The sequence below is a fragment of the Argiope bruennichi genome, chromosome 2 (assembly GCF_947563725.1).
Source record: "Argiope bruennichi chromosome 2, qqArgBrue1.1, whole genome shotgun sequence".
NCBI classification, from domain to species: domain Eukaryota; kingdom Metazoa; phylum Arthropoda; class Arachnida; order Araneae; family Araneidae; genus Argiope; species Argiope bruennichi.
Window position 1 is genome coordinate 48,301,809 of NC_079152.1, and position 24,744 is coordinate 48,326,552.

At 27.2% G+C, this 24,744-nt stretch overlaps 2 protein-coding genes across 2 annotated transcripts in view; one reads left to right on the forward strand and one right to left on the reverse strand.

The window, feature by feature from the left end:
• The first annotated feature begins 5,153 nt into the window (after nucleotides 1–5,153).
• On the forward strand, nucleotides 5,154–10,291 carry LOC129990982 (exocyst complex component 1-like). The gene has a single exon (XM_056098194.1). The coding sequence runs from the start codon at nucleotides 5,272–5,274 to the stop codon at nucleotides 7,882–7,884; it is 2,613 nt and encodes an 870-aa protein (XP_055954169.1). The 5' UTR covers nucleotides 5,154–5,271; the 3' UTR covers nucleotides 7,885–10,291.
• A 1,789-nt stretch (nucleotides 10,292–12,080) lies between these two features.
• LOC129990966 (kinesin-like protein KIF21B) overlaps nucleotides 12,081–24,744 on the reverse strand; it is a 49,180-nt gene continuing 36,516 nt past the window's right edge. The window contains exons 28-35 of the mRNA XM_056098193.1: nucleotides 24,115–24,219; nucleotides 23,510–23,643; nucleotides 19,846–20,026; nucleotides 18,818–18,940; nucleotides 17,796–17,916; nucleotides 16,263–16,436; nucleotides 15,208–15,407; nucleotides 12,081–13,083 (exon numbers count right to left, since the gene is read on the reverse strand). Of these exons, the coding sequence (XP_055954168.1) occupies nucleotides 13,038–13,083; nucleotides 15,208–15,407; nucleotides 16,263–16,436; nucleotides 17,796–17,916; nucleotides 18,818–18,940; nucleotides 19,846–20,026; nucleotides 23,510–23,643; nucleotides 24,115–24,219 (1,084 nt within the window). The 3' untranslated portion in view covers nucleotides 12,081–13,037. The remainder of the gene's footprint in view (nucleotides 13,084–15,207; nucleotides 15,408–16,262; nucleotides 16,437–17,795; nucleotides 17,917–18,817; nucleotides 18,941–19,845; nucleotides 20,027–23,509; nucleotides 23,644–24,114; nucleotides 24,220–24,744) is intronic.

Sequence of the window (24,744 nt, forward strand, 5' to 3'; positions counted from 1 at the left end):
AATACACAAATATGTCTTGCAGTTCCTGCATTCCTCATAATATTGCTCTAAAAGCTACGTCGTGTAATTAACACATAAGAAAGAATTGACGACCATACTTACTTTGAAAGTAGTACCAGTTTGCACTTATGACAAAAATAGTTTAAGACGAGGCGTCAAATTTTTCAATCAATGAAGAATTTTTCTTGGATATTTGTGTAAATGATAATTACTTTTATTAGATTTTATGTAACTTTAATAGATTACCAATTTATTAAAAGTATGGATTAAAGTTGAATTTTTTCCGTTTTGTTTTCAATATGGTTTCGCCTTCAATCAAGACTATAGCAAATTCAAAATGAAAATTCTTTTATTTTTGTAAATTTTCTTCAATGGGCGGCTACAATAACAACAATAATAATAAACGGTTCTGGTACCACTTTCCTACCTACACAGTTCAGAGTACTAATCTTTTTATTCTTATAATAGAAAATTTAATGGTGGAAATAATTAGTCCCACCCCCCTACCTCAGCTCATTAGTTAAAATTTATTTTAGTATGTGTTTAAATGCTAATATGTCTGTTTCTAGCAATTAGGAGAATAACGTGAGCTTTAGAGGTGGGTCGTTCGCGAACGAACGGGTCGAAACGAACGGGACCTCTAAGTGAACGAACTGATTCGGGTCGCTATCTTCTGAGTAAGTCGTTCGTTCTCGAACGACTGTGTGGACCCGGCTATTTTCGTTCATTAGCTGTGTGGACCTGGCTATTTCCGTTCTCGAACGACTGTGTGGACCCGGCTATTCCCGTTCATTAACTGTGTGGACCTGGCTATTTCCGTTCGCGAACGACGGTGTGGAACTTGCTAATTTCATGCGTGAACCCCTTACAGATAAGAAGACAAATGGGGGAACGGCGGAAATGGCACCTGTTTATTTCTTCCCCTTTTCTCAATAGGGTCGTAAAACGGTGGGGGCGATTTTGTCTTTTTAACAGTGGTTGCTTCCGTTCACCCTGTCACTGTTGATTGGTGTTTCAAAAAATTATTTGAGGGTAGATGCTTAATTTACAGTACGCTTTCTGCAGCTACTAAAATCTCTTGCTAAAATGCCGGGTTATCGGAAAGTTTTAATTCAAAAAGAAATTAATAAAATACTCTGTGAAGATTTAGATGAATCTGATTTGATATAAGTGATGAGGAAGATGCTGAATTTGACATTTCAAATTCTTTTCAAGAAGAAAATATTTCTACTTTGTTAGAAAATTATTCTGATAGCGAGGACTATATTGAAGTTTCTGAAAATAGATAACTCGGGACAGATTATTGAATAGAAATCAAATTTGATAGAAAATAAAATTATTTCCATTCCGAAATTCGACCAACTTTTAGGCCCAACACATAATTTACAAATATCGGAAAGTATGTAAAAATAATAAATTAAAAAAACAAGTGAATTAAAATGCTTATTGTTTCAGAAAACTGTGTTTAAAATAGTATTAAGTATTTTTCGAGGCTCAATCTTCTCCCTACCAGTTCTTGAAGTAGTTTTAATTATAAAATAACAAATTAAATATTCCTTCCTTAAAGAATTTTGTAAATCATTTGAAAATTGGCTGATATTATATCTTTTGTGCATTGCTTAAATCAACGAACATAATTTTAAAAAAATGCTAGCAAACGTTCTCTTCTAACTATTATTGTGGGTATGCAGAATCGTTTGGAAGTGAAATTAGAGGTTTTGATTTGAATAATTTTGAGAGGATACCTGCAAATTTTAATTGGTATATATCGACCAAAAAAAAAAAAAAATATTTTTTTCCATAAAATATTATTTACCCTGTGTTACTATTCTATCATTTTAAATGAATAAATTTAGTAATTTTTTAAAATTTACATTGTTAATGAAGTTATTTCTTAGATTTGAATCTACATATATCTTAATAAGTTTTCAACATTAGAATATTATTCTCTTTATATTCTAATAAATAAATGCAAGCAATTGCTTTGGGAATTAAGTAATACAAAATTAAAATTTATAAGAATTGTTAAGTACTTACAGTAAGTTATTTATATCAATAACTTTTAAAATAAACAGGGGAAAAAAAGACAAAAAAAAACCCCCTCTCGAATGATTAAATTTTCTGATGCAGCAATGATTTTAATAAATATGGAAATATACTATTTCAATGTTATATTTTAACATCAAACGCGTCTTTCCGTAATTAATAAATTATAATCAAACACAGCGATAAAAAAAAATGGAACGTCTGGAAAATCTTTAGGTAAAACTATAAAGTATTATTAAATTTTGTATGAAATTTCTCTTCTTATATAAAGTCTTGTCCTGATCGATGCTTAGCCTAAAGCCATTGAAATTAGGAACATGAAATTTGGGAAGTTATTTTTTGCACGTTAGAGGCATACTAAAAACGGATTTCTCAAACTTTTAATTCAAAATTTACTTTAAAAAATAGAATTTTAATGTGTTTTTATCAAAACATCAAAGCATATTATCGAATAAAAATTATTTTAACACCGTTTTAAAGGTTAAAAAAGAGTCGCATTTGAATAATAAAAATTTTGTTTGGTTGAATGTAATTTTTTAAAAATAATTTCTGAGAAATAAGTGGACACAGTTTATAAAAAATACTTTTATTATAATGAAATTCAAAATGATATTTCTTCTTCGAATCATTGAATCGTATTATTTTGCTGCTGTTAAAATAATTATAAAAGAAGAAAAAGGCTTTTATTCTTATTGCTATTTGGTTAAAATTGCTTTTATGTTATACGCAAAAGCACTTTGAGCTAGATGGATGAAATTTGGTATGCGATCTTCACACCAAACTTGTAGATTTCGATCAAATTTTCTGCAACATCTGTGTATAGGAAATCTGTCTATCTGATTGTTTCAAATATAAGTTAGCATGGTAACTACAAAACGAAGAGAGCTAGATAGTTTGGTACACAGATTTAGTATCTATTGTATAAACATCTGTCAAATTTTGTGCCAAAACCAACAAGGGATTCACCGCATGTCGGTCTGTACTTTCAGATATATGTAAACGCGATAACTCAACAATAACTAATTTGAACTAAAATAATCAAATTTGGTATGTAATTTTGTGACTATAAGTGTAGTTTTGAGTAAAAATTTTGTTTTAATCATTTCTATTAAAAAGGATTTTAAAAACTTATTTAGAACTTGGCAGACTTATTTAGAACTTAGTCGTATGATGATCATACGACTGCCTAAAACTAAAGGTAAGCTTTAGTTTTTAGCTTTATAAGATTGCAAATAAAATTACTTAATTGAACGAGCACTACTTACTTAATAGAATGAGTAAGAATGATTATTTAATACTCTTTCTATCCCAGCCATGTTTGATCGTAATAGTTGTTGCTTCTATAAAAATCACACACAAAATTTGTGGTCATATTGAAAATGCATCATTTGTGGTCATTTGTGCTTCTACATCACTATCGGCATTTTCAGAAATGTTTATGTATATTTTATTTTAATTTTAAGAAATGTTAGGAAAGCTCATAAATCTTTATTGTTAATCTTATAAAAGTTTACTTAAATTTTTTGGTATTAATATTTCTTTCATTTGTATAATTATTTCTATGTTTTTGTCAAATCCAAAAAAGCATAATTTAACAATAGAAGATATTGTGCAAATAGAAAAATAAATATTATAATTTAATAATAAGATTTTTTCAGTAAAAACTATATATTGTTATAAAATTAAAAAAAATTCTATGATTAGAAAATATGCAGTTTACATATGCATACTTATACAAAGGTGCTTAAAAGTACTTTACTTTTGCAGCAGATTGTCACTACGCAAGGCAGGAACAATATTTTACTTATCATATTATAAATTATTAAATGATAATTTAATATATATTTTCTACTAAAGAGTGAACATAAAAGATGCAAGTAACCATATATAAGAATAAATGTAATAGTATAGCTCTTAAACAATAAAAATCTAATGAAATTTGTGCAAGTATAAAACAATAGGAACATCAAAATTCTAAAAGCTGGAGTTCTAAATGAATCCTGCCCTTAATTACGTAGACACGACTATTGGCATATATTCCAGGAAATAAAAATAAATAAATAAAATTTAAAAATAAAAATAAAAACTGAATAAATAAATATATAACTAAATGATGATTTATAATGTTACTTTAAAATTTATTGAGCAATATGAAAATGATGTAATATCTCGTAAAACGAAATACTTTTATACTTAGTAAACAGAGCTTAATATTTTATGGAATTATCTAAACGTAATAGGAAACTCCGTACTGCCAAAATAACCAATCATGAAAGATATTTCATAATTAAATAAAAAGTAAAAACGGAAAATAACGCCTTTAAAAAACCATTAATTAACACTGTAATCTCAGGTAGTAGAATAACTGAGAAATGATCCAAATTACAAAGCCTGTTCCTTCATTCCCACCTGCGAGAGGGGAAAAAAATCATTAGACTCTATGAATTCCCCCATTCTCTGCTTCTCAGAACGAACTGCATATGGCAAAATAACAGCGCATGCGCCGAGAAGTAAAAACTTACAGTAGAAGTCACCTTTCTTTACGAGACTCAATACAACCGGAAATTTCCGGTTTGGCCAGTGACGTAATGAGTGAAAAGCAACAAAGTCGTTCGTTCTCGAACGAAAGACCCTAGTTCATTCGTTCCCGAACGAAAGAGCCCAATTCATTCGTTCTCGAACGAAAGAGCCTAGTTCCTTCGTTCTCGAACGAAAGAGCTTAACTCATTCGTTCGAAGAGTCGAAATCGTTCGCGAACGACCTGAAACGAACGGGTCAAATTGGTGAACGAACGATTTTGAGCCGAATCTTTCAAATGAACGAGATTTCCCATCACTAGTGAGCTTTTTATTTTATTGTTGCCACACATAAAATAAACATCTGAATTTTCTGTCAGCGTTAACCCCCCCCCCTCCATCCAACCTACTCACATTCTGTTTAGAAAGTGATTTAAACAAATTTTTTATTTGAATAAATTTCGAGAATTTCTCATGTCTTTGAAATGTTTGTTGCCATGGTATTGAAATAAGAAAATTTTCTTTTTGTGCTCTGATTTCAATTCGTAGAAGCAGAACATATACAACTCAACATCTTGTAGTAAACAAAAAGTACGGAAACTCGCTTAAGTACTGTAAACTTTTCGGTTCGCCTATACTTTTGGCTATTTTCGTAAGCATGACTATATTTGAATTTCTATTCACAATTTAATTATTTTTTTCGTACGACATGGCTGCCATTCGCCATACCTTACATAAAGAAGTTTTTCTTCCAAATGATGAAAGATTAGTGGGCGTTGTAAATGTTGCGAAGGCTAGCAAGAAAAAGAAAACAGCATATTTGTGTTTAGCAGTCAATAATGAAAAACCATCATTGATTACTGTAAGTCAAGTAAAAAAATCGGACAAAGAAGGTTATAAGAAAAAATGCTCATGGCAATTGCGAGAATTAAAATTAGTTGACGGCAAAGACGAAAACAAAACTATTGCAGAATTTGATTTGCACTTTGAAAAAGTTTATAAATGGATTGCAAACAGTGTCGCAGAAAAACATTCATTTATTAAATGCCTGTGGAAATTTTGTAGTCATCTGCCTCGTCAAAAACCAACTTTCATTAATATTCCAAAAGATTTATTGCAGGATCAAGATAATTCTCCAAAAATGGGAGTTGTGACACCACAAATAGGTGAAGAAGTTACTGTTTTAGAACCAGAAGACTATCAAGCTCTGACCTCACGTGAAGAATCTGATCTGGAATCATTGATGGCTCAATATGATTTTGTGATTGGAAATGCCGAAGAATTCACAGAGCAACTTGCACGGGAACTCTCAGAATTAGATGCTGCTAATATTCGTTCAATCTTGGCTTCTGAACAAAAGGTTCAAGGTCTTATGAATATGCTCCAAACATCACTAGATGAAGTTTCTGAATTGGAATCTCGTCTGGATATTTATGATGATATCTTGAAAAATGTGAAGGATAGTGTTGCACAGATGGAAGAAAAAGATGCCCGCATGAAAATTCAACACAAAAACAATATTAAACTCTTAGTAGAATTGGAAAGTATGGTTGGAAAATTAGATATCTCGGAAAAGCATAGATTGGCATTAGATGGAGATCTGAAGACATCAGATGGAATTGCTGCTTGCACAGCAGCTGCTAAAGCTCTGCGAGAAGCAACTAATGCTCAGATCCATCCAGGATTAATGAAAATGTCTGCTTATACTGAACAGAAAGCAGAGTTAGATAAACTCCAGGGAAAGTTCATTCTTAGACTAAGTCATCATCTTAACAATCTCTTTTTACATTTGGGTAATACATGTGAGGAGAACCTAACTCATTTAGCAAGTGATCTTATTTTACCACAGCATACTAATTGTCATCGTCAACTCTTACCTTATACAGATCTTATGACTTGGGTAAGGGATACAGAGTCTAACACTTATAGTCAGCTCTGCCGTGTTTATACTTCGTCATTATGTAAGCTTTATGAAAAGGAAATTAAATTTTTATTTGAACTTGCCAAAGAAAAAGTCAGTAAAAATGGATTTGACCGCAAATACAAAACACTGACATCAGGACAGGATCCTGTCACAAAATCATCTATGAAAGCAAAATCAATTTCTCTTTTAGGCTCGGAGCAGTTTGGTTCCGATCTAGATGTTGAAGAATGGGAAAATTTTGATCGCATCCTAGAGAGTCTTCTTAGTGCACTTGAACCTATTTGCTTGGCTGAGCAGCAGTTCTGTATGCAGTTCTTTGGACTTCAATCAGATGTAACTGCTTCCCATAGTAACCAACAGCTTGCTGTTCCTCCAACACCAGGCTTGCGCCATGCTGGAAGTGAAGAACTACTAGCCAGTGCCCAACGTAAAGAGAAGCAAATCAATGAGGAATTGCGAAGAATGATGGGAGAATTGTTTGCAGTATTAGAACCTGAATTAATAAGCTTCATTTCTCATTTTGATAAGATTGACGGCTTCCACTCAATGTATGTGCTTGTTCGTATGAGTGAGCATGTGATGTCTGCTCGTGATACTGGATCGTATCTCAACATGACATTTGCTGGTGTACTGGTACAAGCTAAGCGAAATTTTGATCGTTTCATGCAAGCCCAGATTCGATCAATCGAGGAGGCTAAAGTGTCAAGAAAGTCTCGATGTGGCATATTGCCATTTGTTGCAAATTTTGAGACATTTGCCCGGCGAGCTGAGAGTATCTTCAAGAATTCTGAACGTCGCACTGACTTAGACCGATGGTATGCAAAACTGATGCGAGTTATCTTTGATCAAGTTAATGCAATTTCTTTGGAGCATCCTAAAACACCACAAGAGGTAGTGCAAATGGAAAACTTTCATCACCTCTTCACTGTACTCTTTCAGTTGAAGATTGCTTGTCTCGAGGCTGAACGGAAAGAAGCAAAACAACGATATAATGATGCTCTCCAAGGATATGTTACTCAGTATTTTGGCCGTCCACTGGAAAAGCTTAATTTGTTTTTTGAAGGTGTTCAATCTAAAGTTGCACAAGGTGTGAAAGAGAGTGAAGTAGGATATCACCTAGCCTTCAGCAAACAGGAGTTGCGTAAGGTGATTCGTGAGTATCCTGGGCGAGAAGTGAAACGTGGACTAGAAAGTCTGTATCGAAAAGTAGAGAAACATCTGTGTGAAGAAGAAGGCTTGCTACAAGTTGTTTGGCATTCAATGCAAGACGAGTTTATTCGACAATACAAATATATTGAATCCCTTATTGAAAGGTGCTATCCAGGTGCAAAAATAACTTTAGAATTTTCCATAAATGACATCCTTGAATTTTTCTCGGAGATTGCTAGATCTCATTGATCTTATTTCCAAAAGTTGAATGTATCTTTTTTTCTAGCATGTAACTAGTTGAGAACTTTGTAAATAAGAAATATAAGATATAATGCATAATTTATATAAAGCTTGCTGCTTTTATAATATATTATACAAAAACTGATGATGAAAATTTTAATTATAAACATAGGATTGATTTTTTTTTTTTTGCTCGTTATTTCAAATTTAAATCTAAATGAGCTACATAGAATTGTTACATAAATCAGAAAAATATCTATGTTGATATCAGTTTATTTGATAACAGCATTTACTATATTCAATTGTTTTACTACTTATGTACTCATTCATAGCAATTGAAACTTAAGTTATTAATAGTCTAGATATGTGGCAGTTTTTTTTTAATAAATAATTTTAAATTTGACAATCCCATCTTGATGAAATCAAATTATCTTGGAATGAGTTATAATTTTTTTTTCTTCTTCTTAACTTTCAGGTACAATGATTGTATTAAATTATAAATAGCCATATTCCTTGAATTTCAGATAATTTGTTGTTTTTGGTAAAATAGAAAAATGTTATATAGAAAATAAGTCAATCGCAATTTTGACCTAACATTCCATTTTCTTGAAAGATTTATTATTTATCTTAATTTGGGAAGGATTCTAGCTATCTTATGAAATAAGAATATTATAAGAATTTAATATATTTCTTCTATAAAATTTTATATAAACTAAAATTTTCCGTGATTTTAAAAGAGTACTGGAAGTAAATATTTGGTTAAAAGATTTAATAGTGAATTATCAAGCATAATGTTCTGATAACTGTTTTCAAATACTGACATTTGTACAATTTTAAAAGGAAGGGAAATGGTTTTTGCAAATTTTATCAAGCACTGTTATTGTAATTTGAAATTCAGAAAAGGTAATTTGTAACTATGTACAATGCCTTAAATGAAAACAGTTTCTGTTTACTGGAACTTTATTTTATCGTATCAATAGAATAACATATTTTTTCCCTACTACTTATGAAACTAAATAAAAATATTTTTTAATTTATAAGAAGTTTCTCTTTTAGATATATAATCAACAAATTATAATTTTAATGGAGAAGGAAATTTGTAAAAGTTAGACAGCCCAATTACAATATTTTAATTGAAAGTTGTACTGAAACACTTCGGTGAAGTCTTCATTAATAAATTAAACAATACTGGTCTCTATATATCTTCTGCAGCATCCCTAATTCATTTTGATGTACAAATTTAAATCTGCAATTGACAATTTGATACAATTTTGCTTCTGTTGCAATTAACAAAAATAGTTCTTGATATGCTCTGTGGAGAATGAAGAACTATGGAATGGTAATTCCTTTATTTATTTCTTGACCTTTGAGGTTAATGGTAGAATGATGCTATACTTTGAACTGTTTTATCTTCTGCATTCCTCTAATATTAGAACAGAAGTAAAAAAAAATTAAAAATTTGTTTCCAAGATGAATAAGTTTTTACAAACTTATTTCAAAATAATAAAAGAATATAATTAACTAATGATAAATAAAAAATTATTAAAATAGTTATGCATTATAGTTGAATTAAGATATTTTTTTAATTGCATATGTTGAATGTGAAAGAAGGCAGGATGTTGACATGTTTGTATTATCCTGTGTGAAATTATTTTAATACTGTTTTAAGAAGAGTTAATTTAGAATAGATAAAGGATGACTGTTTGAAGAATATCAATAACCCTAATTATATCTATAGTTATTTTAAAGTTACAGTTTTTCATCCAGGCAGTTTATATAATTTTATCAGAGCCTGAATACTAACTTTGAAAAAAAAAAAGTTCAGTGTTGTGTAAAGCAAGATAGCTTATAAGTACTTGCTGTGATTTGAATGAATGAAATAATTTTCAATAGTCACTTGAACATTGAGGTAAATGTTTTTGATTGGAATAAAAAATTAAATCTTCAGTACTTCCTAAAAAATATATCTTCTTTTTTTTATACTAATTAATCCATAAAATTTTCTTGTAAATAAATACCAAAGCAATATCTTGTATGTGCTTTTATTTTATTCATTTGTGCAAATTTTCATTGATAAGGAAGGGAAGGAATAAAAGAAACAAACTTATATTAATTAGATAGTAAATTATTGAAGACTAATTTTAAAAAATATGTAAATAAACATAGTTGTATAAAGTTGGACTTAAAAGTTATTATAACACACATTCCAATTATCCAAAACATAATAGCTGTTATAGAAGGAAAATATATTATGATGATAAAAACTGTATTTTATAAAATTTACTATAGTATGATATAGAACTAACAAAAACACAAAGGAAGTTAATATGATATAAGTAACTGTTTTTGATTATTGCAGGATATGGATACAGGTTGGAAAAGAAATTTTCTAAGATATATTTGGTTTTAATATAAAAAATTTACAAAAGTTTTGTTAGTTTCCTTGTTATATTTTAAAATTGTTCACTTTTAAATGATTAAATCTTATCTGAATATTTGTTGAGTTGCTCTTTAAATCTTTCCGCTCACTTGTTGAGTTGTACTCTACATAACATTATTTTTGTAACTTTCTAACCCATTAATTGGCGAGTGCTTGAAATGACATGTTAATTGTCGATTACAAAGGGTCAATTTAAAGGATCATTTTATTTATTAAAAATAATTTCAAGATATCTGTTTGTAAAAAGGAATGCTTAAAGCTTTAAACTATGCAAATATATGCAATAATGAGCTAATATAAAATCTTTGAGGTTATTTGTACTGTAAAATGTAGTTGGAAAAAAAACACCGATTTTTCCTCAACATTTTTTATTAACACCAATGATTGAATGATGGAGTACAACTTTAATGTTAATTTCTGCATCTCCACATCATAATTTAAAAATTTAATTTGTATGGATTAGGAAAAAAAAGTTATTTGATTTTATATGAGCAAATTATTCTCATTAATTCAGTTTAAAGAATTGAATGTTAAATTTTGTCTGTTTTCAATCTATCAAAAAGTTGAAAACAGAATATTTGCTAACTAGTTAAGGCACAATTCACAAAAGTAATTTATGGACTTAAAATTTTTAAATTTCCTAACATTTATAAACTTGAAATTAAAATAATAGTTATTGTAATACATATATGAATGGAATATTGAACTTCTGTTAGTGTACTGCTTTGATAAAAAAAAATATTAGTTTTTTAATTCTTTATAAATTTTGCATAAAGAGAAAATTTTCTGTCTGAATAAATTTAAAAAACCACAGCAAATTTTACTATTGAATCCATAAGAATATTAAGAATTTGATTCTTTACCACATAATGCAATTCAAAAATTAAATTATAATTTATTATTATTGAGATAGTCATTTAAAGAGTAAGTAAAGTTTTTATTCAGTTTTTTAAAAATAAAATTTAGGTATTTCCATTTCTTATCTTTTATAAAGTGTCTTGCTCTGTAAATTTTTAAAAATCAACCTCAGTCCCTAAAATAGTTTTAATAAATCATCAATACAAGGGAATACATTTTAAAAACTTAAATGGCATACTTTGCAACAATGAACAGGGTAAGAGTTTTCAATAATTTTTCATTAAGAAATATTTATTTCAGTCACATTAAATTCATATCTATTTTAAGTTGAATATTATTTAATCATAATAATTATAAGATTAGAAATTCTTTTAATACAAAGCCATTTAACAATTATTGATAAAGTCTGTGATTATGCTTTTTTGAATGAATCTTAATTAAACTTGAAACCGAACAATAAAAAGAAAACTTCACATTTAGTTAGACAGATGATACTTACAATTTGGCAATAATGATAAGGAAATCGGTGACTACCACTTTAAGTAATTATTAAAAGTAATTCGTTCAAGGCACGAACAAAATTATTGCTGTTATAGCTTCATGTATTTTCTATTAGAACTGGTACATAAAAAAAAATTATTGTACAGCTTGGGTATTAGATATATGAAAGCATTTACTTAATAACTACAACAACCTTAATTTGTTAAATATTTTATTAAAAATTTTCTATGTACATAAATTTTCAAAAATACAACCATCTTTATCACAAAGTCAGGTATACTATACATAAAAATGTTATTATACAAATTTTTATTGTTAAACTCATAAAATAAATGCTTTATATTTTGAAGTAGCTTTCTATTCATCTAAATATTTAAAAAAAAAAAAAAAAAAAAGATTACAAACATTTTTAAGCGTTTAGAATCAATGCAAAAATATTTTGTAAATAATGATGTATTTATTTTTTTATCTAAGAGGAAAAAGTTTTCAAGAACCAAAACATAGTTCAATCAAATTGCAGCACGTTGTTTGGCACATATTAATTAAGTTTAAAAATCAATATCTTATTTTGAAAATGTCTAGATTTAGTTAAGATATGAAGGCACATTATTTATTTCTAAATATAATTATTGCTTTACCTTAAAATACTGATCTTTCTTCTTCATAAAAGTTGAAAAGAATCTATAACTACTTCAAATAATGAGATAAGAAAATGCATTAAAAATTAATAAACTTGAATGTAATGATAATAACCTGATGTAAGAATATCTTTGTAGCATAGAAAGATATTAAAATAGTTTTATGAAGATGTTATAATTTCTGAAGCTGCTTATAGATGATACAGAGTTAGTTCTTGTATCTTCTTATTTTTCCATAATTATATATTAATGAAGAAAGACTTACAGATGTTAATTGCTGTCTTTGTAATTCTAATTTTTTTTCTCTATCAAATATAAAATCTGAAGTTCCCTTAAAGTTTTACGCAATTGAAAGATGAAAGACGAATAAGTTCTCTAAAAGCAAGTTATGTAAAACCTATCAACAAAATGCAAATGAACATAACAGTAAGAGTTAAACAGTTGTAAAAGAAATAAAGAACTATAAAAATTTTAAATGTTACAACAAATGAATAAAATAATAAATACTAAACAAATCACAGAACAATCATTAATACTCTAGATCTGTTAAAAATTATTTCACTAATTTATACATTATTTACTGGAATGTACTAAAAATTATATGTATTTGGCTAGAAATCTTAACAAATTAATTAGTAAAATCTAACATCGAACTCAACCATTTCCGAGTTAACAATTACGACACACAGTTCCACATACTGAAATTTGGGTTGCATGGAATAAATTCACATTCTTCGATTTCTCATGGTCCACACACCAACTGTATTGTCACTATAGAGAAAAAAAATTAATTAAAAAAAATATGTGATTGAAAGCATTGCAATTTTTAGTTTGTTTTAAATCTAATATACTATATTATTGGATTTTTTAAAATAATTGTAGTCCTGTACCAAATTTTGTTTTCAATCGGCTGAAAAAAAATGCGTCTAAAACACAAATTTTATTAAACTTATAACAGTGATTAATCACCCTGGATTACACAAAAGATTCAATAAAAATGCTAAATTCATGCTAAAGATAAATATTTCTTGATTATAATATGTCGATATTATGCAAGACATTATCTGGACACCTTTATTAAGGAATAGGCGAGAAAGTTTTGGAGAGACCACACCCTTTGATTAATTTATTGCCTATGTATTAATATATTACAGATTTTTTTGTTCCGCACTTCAATAGTGAATTAAATTTGATTGAAGTTCCTTTTTTTGGTTATTTCTGTCACAATTTTGTTACATGGTTTTCCAGCATCAAAGGTCCTATCAAATAAAGATACAAAATCTTATTAGCTTTACATTTCCTTAAATGGAGATGCTTCAATTTCCGTTCAATATTATTTGGTTGCTAACAGTTTCCAATCTCTTTCTACATTTGAGGTGTGCAATATGTCATTATTTTCTTCTAAGTTAAATAATGATTTTTTTTTCCAACCAAAAAGTATTGCAAATGGAAAATGTTAAACAATTATGAAATCTTATCCTCATTTTGAACGAACTTTCTCCAATCAACATAGTGCATGATAACTGAATATCAAGCAAGAATTAGAGTTCTCATGATAAGAAAATAGACCTACTATCTTGAATTATTTTTATCAGCTTATTTATTGAAAAAAAGCTTCAAAAGTCTAAAGAGAAAAGAATATTTCAACATATTTTTCTCAATAGTTTAGTTAAGATTAACTTAACTAACAATACCAACAAAATGTTCTTTTAACTCTTCCAAATAAATAATATCGAGCATACTTTCTCATTCTCAATACCCCAAATACTTAAACAAATTTAATATTTTTTAAAATTTGAATTACTTCTCAAAGTTAGTTTTAAAAATTTAATACAGAACTTTTTATTTAATTAACTTTATGAGTAAACAATAAAGAATTAGCTGCTTTAGTTTGTATATAATGTTTCAATTTTCAATTATGAATGAGGTTTAGTTGCTTAGAAATTAAATTTTTGTTAAGTTACTTTTTGATGAAATGTTTTCTGAAAATTAAAAAAAAAGTTTTAAAATAAGTTTAGTTTATTTATACTAACGTCTCATTTTTAAAGCAACACTGGCTATTTTGAGACGGTCCTTGTAACGTTGAACAGCGGTCAGATCACGAGAACGTCACCTGAGCTGTCACCCCCTTCTCCAAACTTCCACACCACACCAGCAAAAGGACATTTGGCCCGGATGGATTTAACGTACAACAGACCCATTTACACTACAGTTCTTTGATAGAATTGGGTCTCGAACATGAAACCCTCTGGTTCCGAAGCCGAGACATTGCCACCAGGCCACCACGGCCCTATTTTTAAAATAAAGTAACTCTAGGAGTGCGTGTAACACTAAGCATTATGAATAGTGCAAATCAAAAACCATGTTCCCATTTTGGAATTTGCCGATATTTCAGAAAAATGTTAGAAATTCAGAATTTTTCAGCATTTGTTATGAAATGAAAAAAGGAATCTACTTTCTTTGAGACCTCTTAACAATGTATATGCAGAAGTTTAAAATTTTGTAGTTAAGAGGAGATTCTTTGCATGCCATATATAATTTCTATGTGTTTGCTAGCTTGTATCAAATATATATATATATATATTACAAATCTATATCTTTTGTATTTTCTGTTCTATGAATACAATATTATTAGTATATAATTAATTAATATAATTAATATTATTAGATATCCTTTGACACTCCTTTCTGTCAAAATCCACAGACATGCAAGGGTATATCAGTAACTTTGGGTAAATCAGATTAGTATTTTCTGTAAGATTTTATATGTTATAAAATTTATCAAAACAATTTAAAAAATATTACAAATAGTAGAATGAAATAATAAAAAGAAGACTAAAAATAAAAACTAAGTACAAAATATTATCAAATAATTGCTACAAAAAAAATACTTACTTTGAAGCAGTAAAAATAAAATCACTATTAAAACATATGCTATTAATGGAAGAACTGTGGACTTTAATTTCATCATAAAACTGGCATTTATCCAAAGTCCACAACCTTAAAAATCCTGATCTACACCCACTCAAAAAGGTATTTTGCTCTGGCATTATACTGACAGAACATATCCCATCATTATGAGCTGGTGTAATATTCTGTGAAAAAAAAAAAAAAAAAAGGTAATTTTTAACTTTTTACATTTATTAATATAGTTACCAACAATATTTCTAAACCTTGTGAGAAAAACAGAAATGATTAAAATGAAAAAGATTTTCATATGCAATTTTCAATCCAACTAAAAGCAAAATATTTGCATACTTCATTTCTTTAATCACATTTACTGCATTTTAATAAGCAAAAATAAATAAATGAATATTTTAACAAACAAACAAACAAAAGAATGGAGGTGGTTGGGTAGAGAATAAAGTCGTTTTTGAAGAAAACTTATATCTTATGAAAATACAATGGAATACGAAAATGGGTCATAATTACACTCGACTTCTTTGACCTCACTTTCCTATTTCAAATCACTCAGTGGATTGACAATAAAATGGCACACCAACTGAAAGCGGGGTTACAATTATTTTTAAAAATGAGACTGAACTATTTATTGGAAATAAGAAATAATTGTGAAAGGCAGTTTAAAAATATCAGGGGGCTAATTTAACTCAATTTATTATTTTAAGGAGTATATTAATAAACATTGAACCAAATCATGAATAATTAAAAATATTTTTAACAATTCAAAACATATTAAATAGTAATAGTTTTTGGAATATTACAATAATAGGGAACTTGTTTTCAAATTATTTGCTTTACTTATTTATTACTTTCAACTACTGCAACACAACATAAAAAATTATATTTTCAAAAAGTGGTTAAAATAAGAATAGAATTTGCTAAAAAATATTAAATAATAAATACCTCAAAAAAAAATAATAATAAAGGATTGTCCACTATATTCTCATGACATAGTATATCAATACTCAATTGCAATTTTTTATACTTACATATTCAATACTGCGCCTTTCCAAATCCCATTTCTGTATAGCTGAATCTTTAGAAGCAGTTATTAATGTACTGTCACAAACAGCTAAAGCTTCAACATCCTCATTATTCTGAGTAAGTGACAGAGCAAACTTTGGTTGGTGGATGCCATAACTATCTTCTTTGATTTCAAAAATCTGTGGAGATTGACATTATTTAGGTTAATAAAATTATAATAGCTTAAAATTATTTTATTTAATTGCATGTACTATGAGACATACACTATAATTTTGAGATTGTAGGAAGCTTGATAACTTAGTATTAGTCCATTTCTTTAATATTAATGATTTTTTTTTTTAAATCTTGAGTAAAAATTTTTTTTCTTTTATCATTAATTTAATTTCAGTCTTATTTACATATGTTATTGTATACTTAAGTGTTGAAAAAAAATGTCAAAATTTAGATAACAAATGAAAAATCTTCATTATTTTTTTTAAGAAAAAGTTCAAGAAATTTTTGCTTTAATAGATTAAAGAAACAAAACACTTGAAACAAATTAAACAAATTATTAAAATGTTCAAGTTTGAAAATAAATTTCAGAAATTTTCTTGAATTAAAACTAAAATATTTTATAATTTAATTGTGTAGCAAATTTCAATAAAAACAACTTTTTTTTTTTTGAAGATGCAATTATTCCTTCCAATATATTTTAAAATATTATTATTTAAAACTGGAAAGATATCAGACATAATTATTTTTCATTTTAAATGCATGGATAAAAAAAACAACAACATGCAAATGGCAAATACAGAAATCACTTTTAATGATTACTTACTATGTTTAATATATTAAAAAAATTATCTTTTTGTTTAAAAATTATTGCATGTATTTTAGAAACAAAAAAAAAATGCATAAAATAAATAATTTTTTGTATTTGATAACTTTTGCACTTCTTTGTATTCAATAACATATAATACTAAACATACATTTAGATTTCCTAAATTAGAATTTATTTTGAATAAGGAAAATATTCTGTGTGAAATTAAACACCCACTGTATTTAAGAAATGGGCAATTTTTATGACAGTAGCATTCTATTGTCAATAACTACTAACAAATCAAAGTATTTAACTGTATTCTTTGTATCTGGTAGCTTTGGTACTTCTTTATATTCAATAGCACACATAATAAACAAATATTTGGATTTCACAAATTAGAGTTTGTAGTTTTGAATAGGAAAAATATTTTCTGTGTGATTTAACTCCCACTGTATTTAAGAAATGGACAATTCTTTTTATAAGAGTAACATTATATTGTAAATAAACAACAATAAATCAAGTATTTAAATGAAAATAGTATAATAATCATCATATCAATTAGGCAAACATCCACAATGAGAAACAGTTATGAGCAAAATTAGAGCATTCTCAGGAAACCCAATATGAAGGCAAAATATATCTCTAATGAAATTATTTTAGATTTTAAACTATGTTTATATAGGCTACCAGTTAAATTATTCTATAGAACTAAAATTGCAAACTTGAGTTAGTCTCACACCTTGAGAGATTTATCCTGTGAACTACAGATTATTCGATTCTTCTCAAATTCAATATCTGTGACTGCTATGCAAGTAGCATTTAACCCATAACCAACATCCAATGCTCCAAGACATTGTAACCTAAAAAAAGAAATAAATGCATAAAACATTTATTTTATGAAATGCAGTTAAATAATTCAGTGGAAAAAGCAAAAACGATTTAGTCACATGGACAAATGGCAGAGACCAATCTTAAATAACATAGAACATTTTCATTAGTATACTATATAAACTGGACTTGCAAATGCTAGCAATCGTTTGATTTGATAACTAAGTGAGTGCCATCAGATTAATTATCTTGAGCTGTTTACTGTCATAGTAACAGTAAATGGAACAGGATGTGAGAAATTGCTGCAAAAATTAAGTACTTTTAAGCACTGTAGCCAAAAAAATTAAGCCCCTCTGCTCATGTATGCATACATAAACCTGCATATATTTTCTAATTTGTAATAATGTATAGTTTTTTTTTTTGAAAAAAAAAATTTTTTTAATTAATTTTAAATTTCTGTGTTTACATAATGTCTTCAATTGTAAAACAAATGATTCCTCTTAGTTTTGACAAAAACAAAAATTATCATAAAAATGAAAAAAAAATCAATATAAAAAATTAAGCCAACTTTCATTAATAATGAAAAAGTTGATCTTGTTCAATATTTTTTTTAATTAACAAATTACCAATTCATTTAGATGGATCCATGATTTCTAAAAATGTCAATACCATTATAGAAGTATAGAATAACCATAAATTTTGTATTTGATTTCAATATATGTGATAACAAATAAAACTTTACATGGCTGTGATGGAAAGTGTAAATTTGCTCCAGTATTAACTCACTACATTTAGCAATTTTATTTGCAGTCTTGCTATGAACTATAGCATTCCAGAATGGCTATCATCATAATTATCACTACAATTTTATGGCATCAACATAAAATACAATTATATACTAAAAATTATTAAGAAATCAGCAAAACCTCTTACATTCGCAAATCCCATATTCGAACAGAACGAGAAGAAGCAACATAGAGTAGTGTACCATATTGATTGAGAGCAATGTCCGTAACCAAATATTCAGAAGTTAAACGATGATCAACATTAGATGCTCTGAAAAATAAAGTAATCAAAATGTTAAAGAATTGAAATACATAACATGGAACAAATAAATCCTGAAATACTAATATGCCAACAGTTCACATAAAACCACTTAAAAAAGACTCTCATGAAAAAATATGTCTTAGCCAGTAAACTTCATAACTTTGCATACAAATGTTTATTAAGTCATTTTAAGAAACAAGATTGTTTCCTATACCTATTAAAAAAATTTTTGAAATATATCTATAATCTATTTAATATGCCTTCATAATAAATGTATAATATTAATCATCGAAAAACCAGTAAATACTAAACAGAACACTAGATGCTCCTTGTGTGTTCATATAAGCCCACTCAACAACAATGACTGCAACCTCATCCATTTTTGAATTAAAGATCTGTTACACAACAAGATTTTAAAATTTATTCTTAAATTTTAAATTCATAAACTTTTTTTGAATAAGATTGGAATAATTTATAAGAAATAATATCCAAAACTGAGGTGAAAAAAAGACTTTTGTATTCACATAGCAATAAATTATACAAAAGAAGAAAAAAAATGTGCTATAAAGGAATCAGTTAAACATTTTCACTTGTGATTCTTAATGAATTTAACAATTTTATTATCCTTAATATGGCACTTTTACAAAAAATAAACAAACAATAACAAATAAAAGAAGAAAAAATTTTCATTTATTCTTCTGAAAAATTGCTGGAATAATAATTTTCTTAATATTATTTATTATCAATGTTGAGATAATTGACAGAAGTCTACAAATAAAATGTTTAAAAACTTTGTGCATGAAATATCATTCAGAAAAGGAAATAATATGCAAAAATAAATAAATAAATAATATATTGAATTTCAAATTAAACAAAAAGAAATAGAAGCATTTTTAACACAAAATTAAATTTACCTGAAAATTTGCCTGCAAGAAGCAGGATTTTGCCGAACATCCCATAATAATACTTCAAATGATGTAGAAGTAAAAGCACGCCTTGTATATTCGCAATAACAGACTTTTGTTACTGCATCAGAATGAGGTAGTTTTTGAATTTCTGTCTTTGAAGTTAAATCCCATATTTTTACAGATCCATCTAAAATAAGGACAGACATATTCATCAAGAATCCTTCAATCAATTTTTATTTTCAAATATTATAAAATATTACAATAAGTAATAATAATAATCTATGCTTATAAAGGGAACTGTTTGAATGTCTGTGATTTTCAAACAATCCAGCGTACTCATAGGGTGAAATTTGGTTCTCCTAACAATGACTCAATGAACCTTGAAACACAAATTTTAAAATCTAGTTTATAATTTTTTGAAAGTTATTTTATACTGTTTTGAATGATTTACTTATGTTTGGGGAATTTCTTATCAAAAACACATGTATGAATTTTACAAATTTTTTTAGATGCATTAAAAAAAAAAAAAAAAAAAACCTTGATAACCTCTCAAGTAATTTTTTCATTGGGAACAATATCATATAAAGTCATAGTTTATTATATCAAAGGATACTGATAGCAAATTTTGGGAAGCAATTATAGAAACATTTTGCTGGATATGTTTATTTTAATATAAAAAGTTGGATATATAAATTTTGAAAAACTCCATAAACACTTAGAACAACAACAACAACAAAATCGACTAAAATTAAAATTTTAATATGTATGTGTGTGTGTATATATCTTTTAAACATAAACATATTAATCTAAAAGACATTTCTCATCTAGGCAGCATTCTTCTAAATTTTTTATTAGGAGTATCGCTATTTCAAAGAACCATTATATTCAGAAAGAATGCTTCTTTTTATGGACATCTGACTATTCAACACCCACAGACTTCTCTTTATTTATTCTATTCTTTAGAGAAAATGCAGTAATAAATGTCATATCGTCTTCTTAATTTTTCTTTTTACATATTTTCGATTTTAGACAAATGAATAACTAATTTTGGAATATCTAATTTTCTTTTTCTAATACTGATAAAAATTTTCTATTTGAATGCATATTCAGAACTTTGTCATGTTTATCTGAAAGCTTTTTTAAATGATGCACCTGCTATGATTCTTCTAGTCAATAAACAGTTCCAAAGATATCAGTAAGCAGTTGTACTCTTCATTGTTTATAATGGTATAAGTTTTCCCAGAATTATCACTTTTTCATTTCTCAACAGTCTTGCTTTTGATATACATTTAGTAAATGGCAAAAATTCTTACAAACTAACATCAATTTTGATTTCACTTTTACAGAATACATCAAGGAAATTAATTTGGAGTATTTGTCAAAGTTCAGCCTCCCTTGGTTAGTACATCGAAATAAGCAACATAAGTGCAATGTCTTGATTTATTTTCTCTTCTGCTAAATAAAATTTCTTCTGATTCAATTTAATATCAATAGCAGAGATGGCAGAGAATCTTAAATTTTTAAAATTATGATTGCATGATCAAGACTTATCTTTTAAATGATAAGCCTTGAGAGACTATAAGAACCTTCCATTTTTTTTTTTTTTAATTCCTTTCAGTTGAACAATATTTTTGCTTTTTTGAGCTACAATTTAAATCTTTAATGAAGTGGTCAATTCTAACCTCTTGATTATTAATGTGACGCCACCAATATCTGTAGTAGAAATCTATAGTCTTAAAAAGTGATGTACAATATCACCAGCTTATAACAATAACAAAATTACATGACAAATTAATAACGAATGAATCAGGATAAAATTAGATTTGGGTTCATGGGAATTTTAACTGTAATAGTTGTCATTTCTAAATTAACAAAGAATTATACCTACTAAAATATAGAAAAGAAATTAAATTTAGATAAGAAATAACCTTCTTCCCAACTGTGTTGGATGTGAGAACGTTGCAGAGCAAAAGCACTGCAATTCATTAAGACCTATTATATAAAATCATACTGAATAACAAAAAATGATAGCTTGAAGTGTAAGGGCAAACAAGAACGAAATATTTAAAGCTTAGTGACCTCTCCAAGTTTATGTAGATATGTTGAATTAAAACAAAACAAATAAAAATTTTTTTAGATAGAATAGGGTGATTGCTATATTTATTTTTGTTAAAGATAAATTATATATATATATATAGCAGGTAATTTTTTACAAAATTTATCTTTAGGTAGCATAACAAAGGGGGAAAAATGATTTTTCTAACAAAATTAGACTCCCCCCAACTAGTTAACTGGGTGCTAATATTATAAAATTGTACAAAATAGTATATCAGAAAAAACAGATATGTTAACTATTAATAAATAGCTTATCACATATTTAGTCATAAAGTCCTTTTTATTGACTGTAGAAAAAAATGTTACAATAGCAAATAGGATAAATTATTGTCATTTCGCTGAACATAACTTAATTTTGGGAATTTTTTTAGAAATGCATTAAAATTTCTGCATCAAACATTCTAATTTATTTTTAGCTCATCTTTCTATCATTCATATTTTTTTCAAATTTGTTGAATAATAACTTCAAGAATATTCCTTACTTTAAGGCAGAATAGTAAAAACGTTTTCATTGAGTTTTAATTACTGTCCATGTCAGTTAAAATATTCTCTTTGTAGATCCTTCCAATAAAGGGTAGTTTTAATTCTTCACTAACTTGAGAAGCAATGAAATGAGAATTAAAGTTCCAAGAATACCAACATTTTTTATTTATATTATTATTATTCCTTTCCATTCAATATGTCTTCATTTTTCCTTTATTTAATTTATTTTTTCACTTTCTGTCATCTACTAATCAATAATGATATCATTGTTATGGAGAAAAATAAATGCAGGAGTCTATATTATTTCTATTTGTTATATTTTCTTTTCATTAATATTAAGTTTTTTCTCTCCTTTTTTTGTTATTTTGCAGATATTTATTAAGTCGCAGGTAGAACTTTGGAAGTACTGCGAATATAATCAATACTTGTAGAATTGATACTGGAATACTTTTAACTCTTGTTGCTCCAAGTGGATAAAAAAAAAAATCCTTCTTCTCCATGCTTAACTCAGTGTGAATAATACATATTTTCTTGAAACTTTACTGATAAAAGAAATCCTTGTATTTCAATAATACAATTAGTTGATGAAAAATAGAATTTCTCTATCTTGAAACTCATTGCTCAAATACGAATTTTTTTTGAATAAAAAAAAATGTTGCTTAAAGGATTAATCAAACAGCTTTTCCCTCACATATAAGTTGTCAAAGATTATGAAGAATGGAACCTACACAGAGATTCTTAGTAGACACATATACAGAAATCATCCTCTGTATAAAGACCATTTTTGAAAATCAAATCAACAATATCCAACACTTGTTACATGAAATCATTTAAGAAATTTAAGAGGCTTGTTAATAAAATACTGCTTGCATCAAATAATACGAATTCCTTGCATTTTCTTTTGTTATTTAAAAATGTATTTTAACTTTTTCCCTCACAATAATATAATAAACCTAATAAAATCTGACTTCTAAAAATTCTTTGACAAAGACTTCATTGAAATTTATATATATATATATTGCTTAAGTTTATTACTAAACACACTTTAAATTGCATATAAATTTATGTTTACCTGAGGAAGAGCTAAAAAGAACATCATCAGTACATTCAACACATAATACTGCTTGGTCGTGACCTTCAACAACATATGCTGGGACTAAATGGGATCTCTGAAATTCACTGCCTGCAACTACGGGCTTGAATTTTCTGTAAAAAAACAGCAGCCAAACTATGAATTCCATTAAGAAATGGGGTACATACTTAAAAATCTTTTTACAATATAATAAGAAATAAACTCAAAATTTAAAAATGTTTTTATTAAAAAAAAAATTATGCTAAAAAATAATTATGGAGTTATTAGAAAAAAAAATTAGTTTATGCAAGATATTTTTATGCAAGATATATGAAATATGTCATAACACAATTCTTCAGGCAGAATAACAAAATGAAAGAATTTTAATGGGAAGAGTAAGAATTTTTTAAAAAAAATATTCTTTAAAAGCAATAAACAATCAAAAAAAGTTTCCAAAAAAACTAGAAAAAATGTCGAAGGTAGGGGGAAAAAAATCCTAAAGTTTTGATGCAATAAAAATATTTTTTAAGATAAATATGATGAAATCATAATATTTTGTTATAATTCGCTAATTTTATATATAAATGGACTCATTAAATACTTACGAAACTGGTGGCATTCTTTGCTCAGGAACAAATGGTTGTTCAAAATTATAACCATTAGCATCTCTTCTACATGAAGGGAGGACTACATACGATTTGAATTTGTCACTATAAGTAAAACGAAATTTGAAAATAACAAATGATCAAAATTTATATAAAAAACAAAAACAAATCAGCCGAAATCAAGAGGCTAAATATCAGGCAATAAAAATAAGGATTCCGAGAAAAAAATTTCCAATGCAAACAATAATCATAAATAAATTAGCAGAATATAACTATAAACTGAAGTTAATGTAAAAAAAAAAAAAAACATTCTACAATATTCCACTAGCTGGGAAGTTTCATTATAAGCTTTTGAAACATTTTCTCTGATTATCAAAAGAATTTTCTTCTATTTTCAGCATGCAGCAATAAAAAAGAGGAAATAAATCAATATAAAATTCATAGTTGTGATTAATAATAATAATAATAAAAGGAAACCAATATTGAAATATCTCTTTTACTGAATTTCCAGAATGCAAATTATTTAAATTTATCTAAAGGGAGAAAATTTATTGTAATAAAATATTATGAAATATTGTAAAATAAATTATGTATAGTTCAAATTTTATAAGCTATTACTTGAACATATAT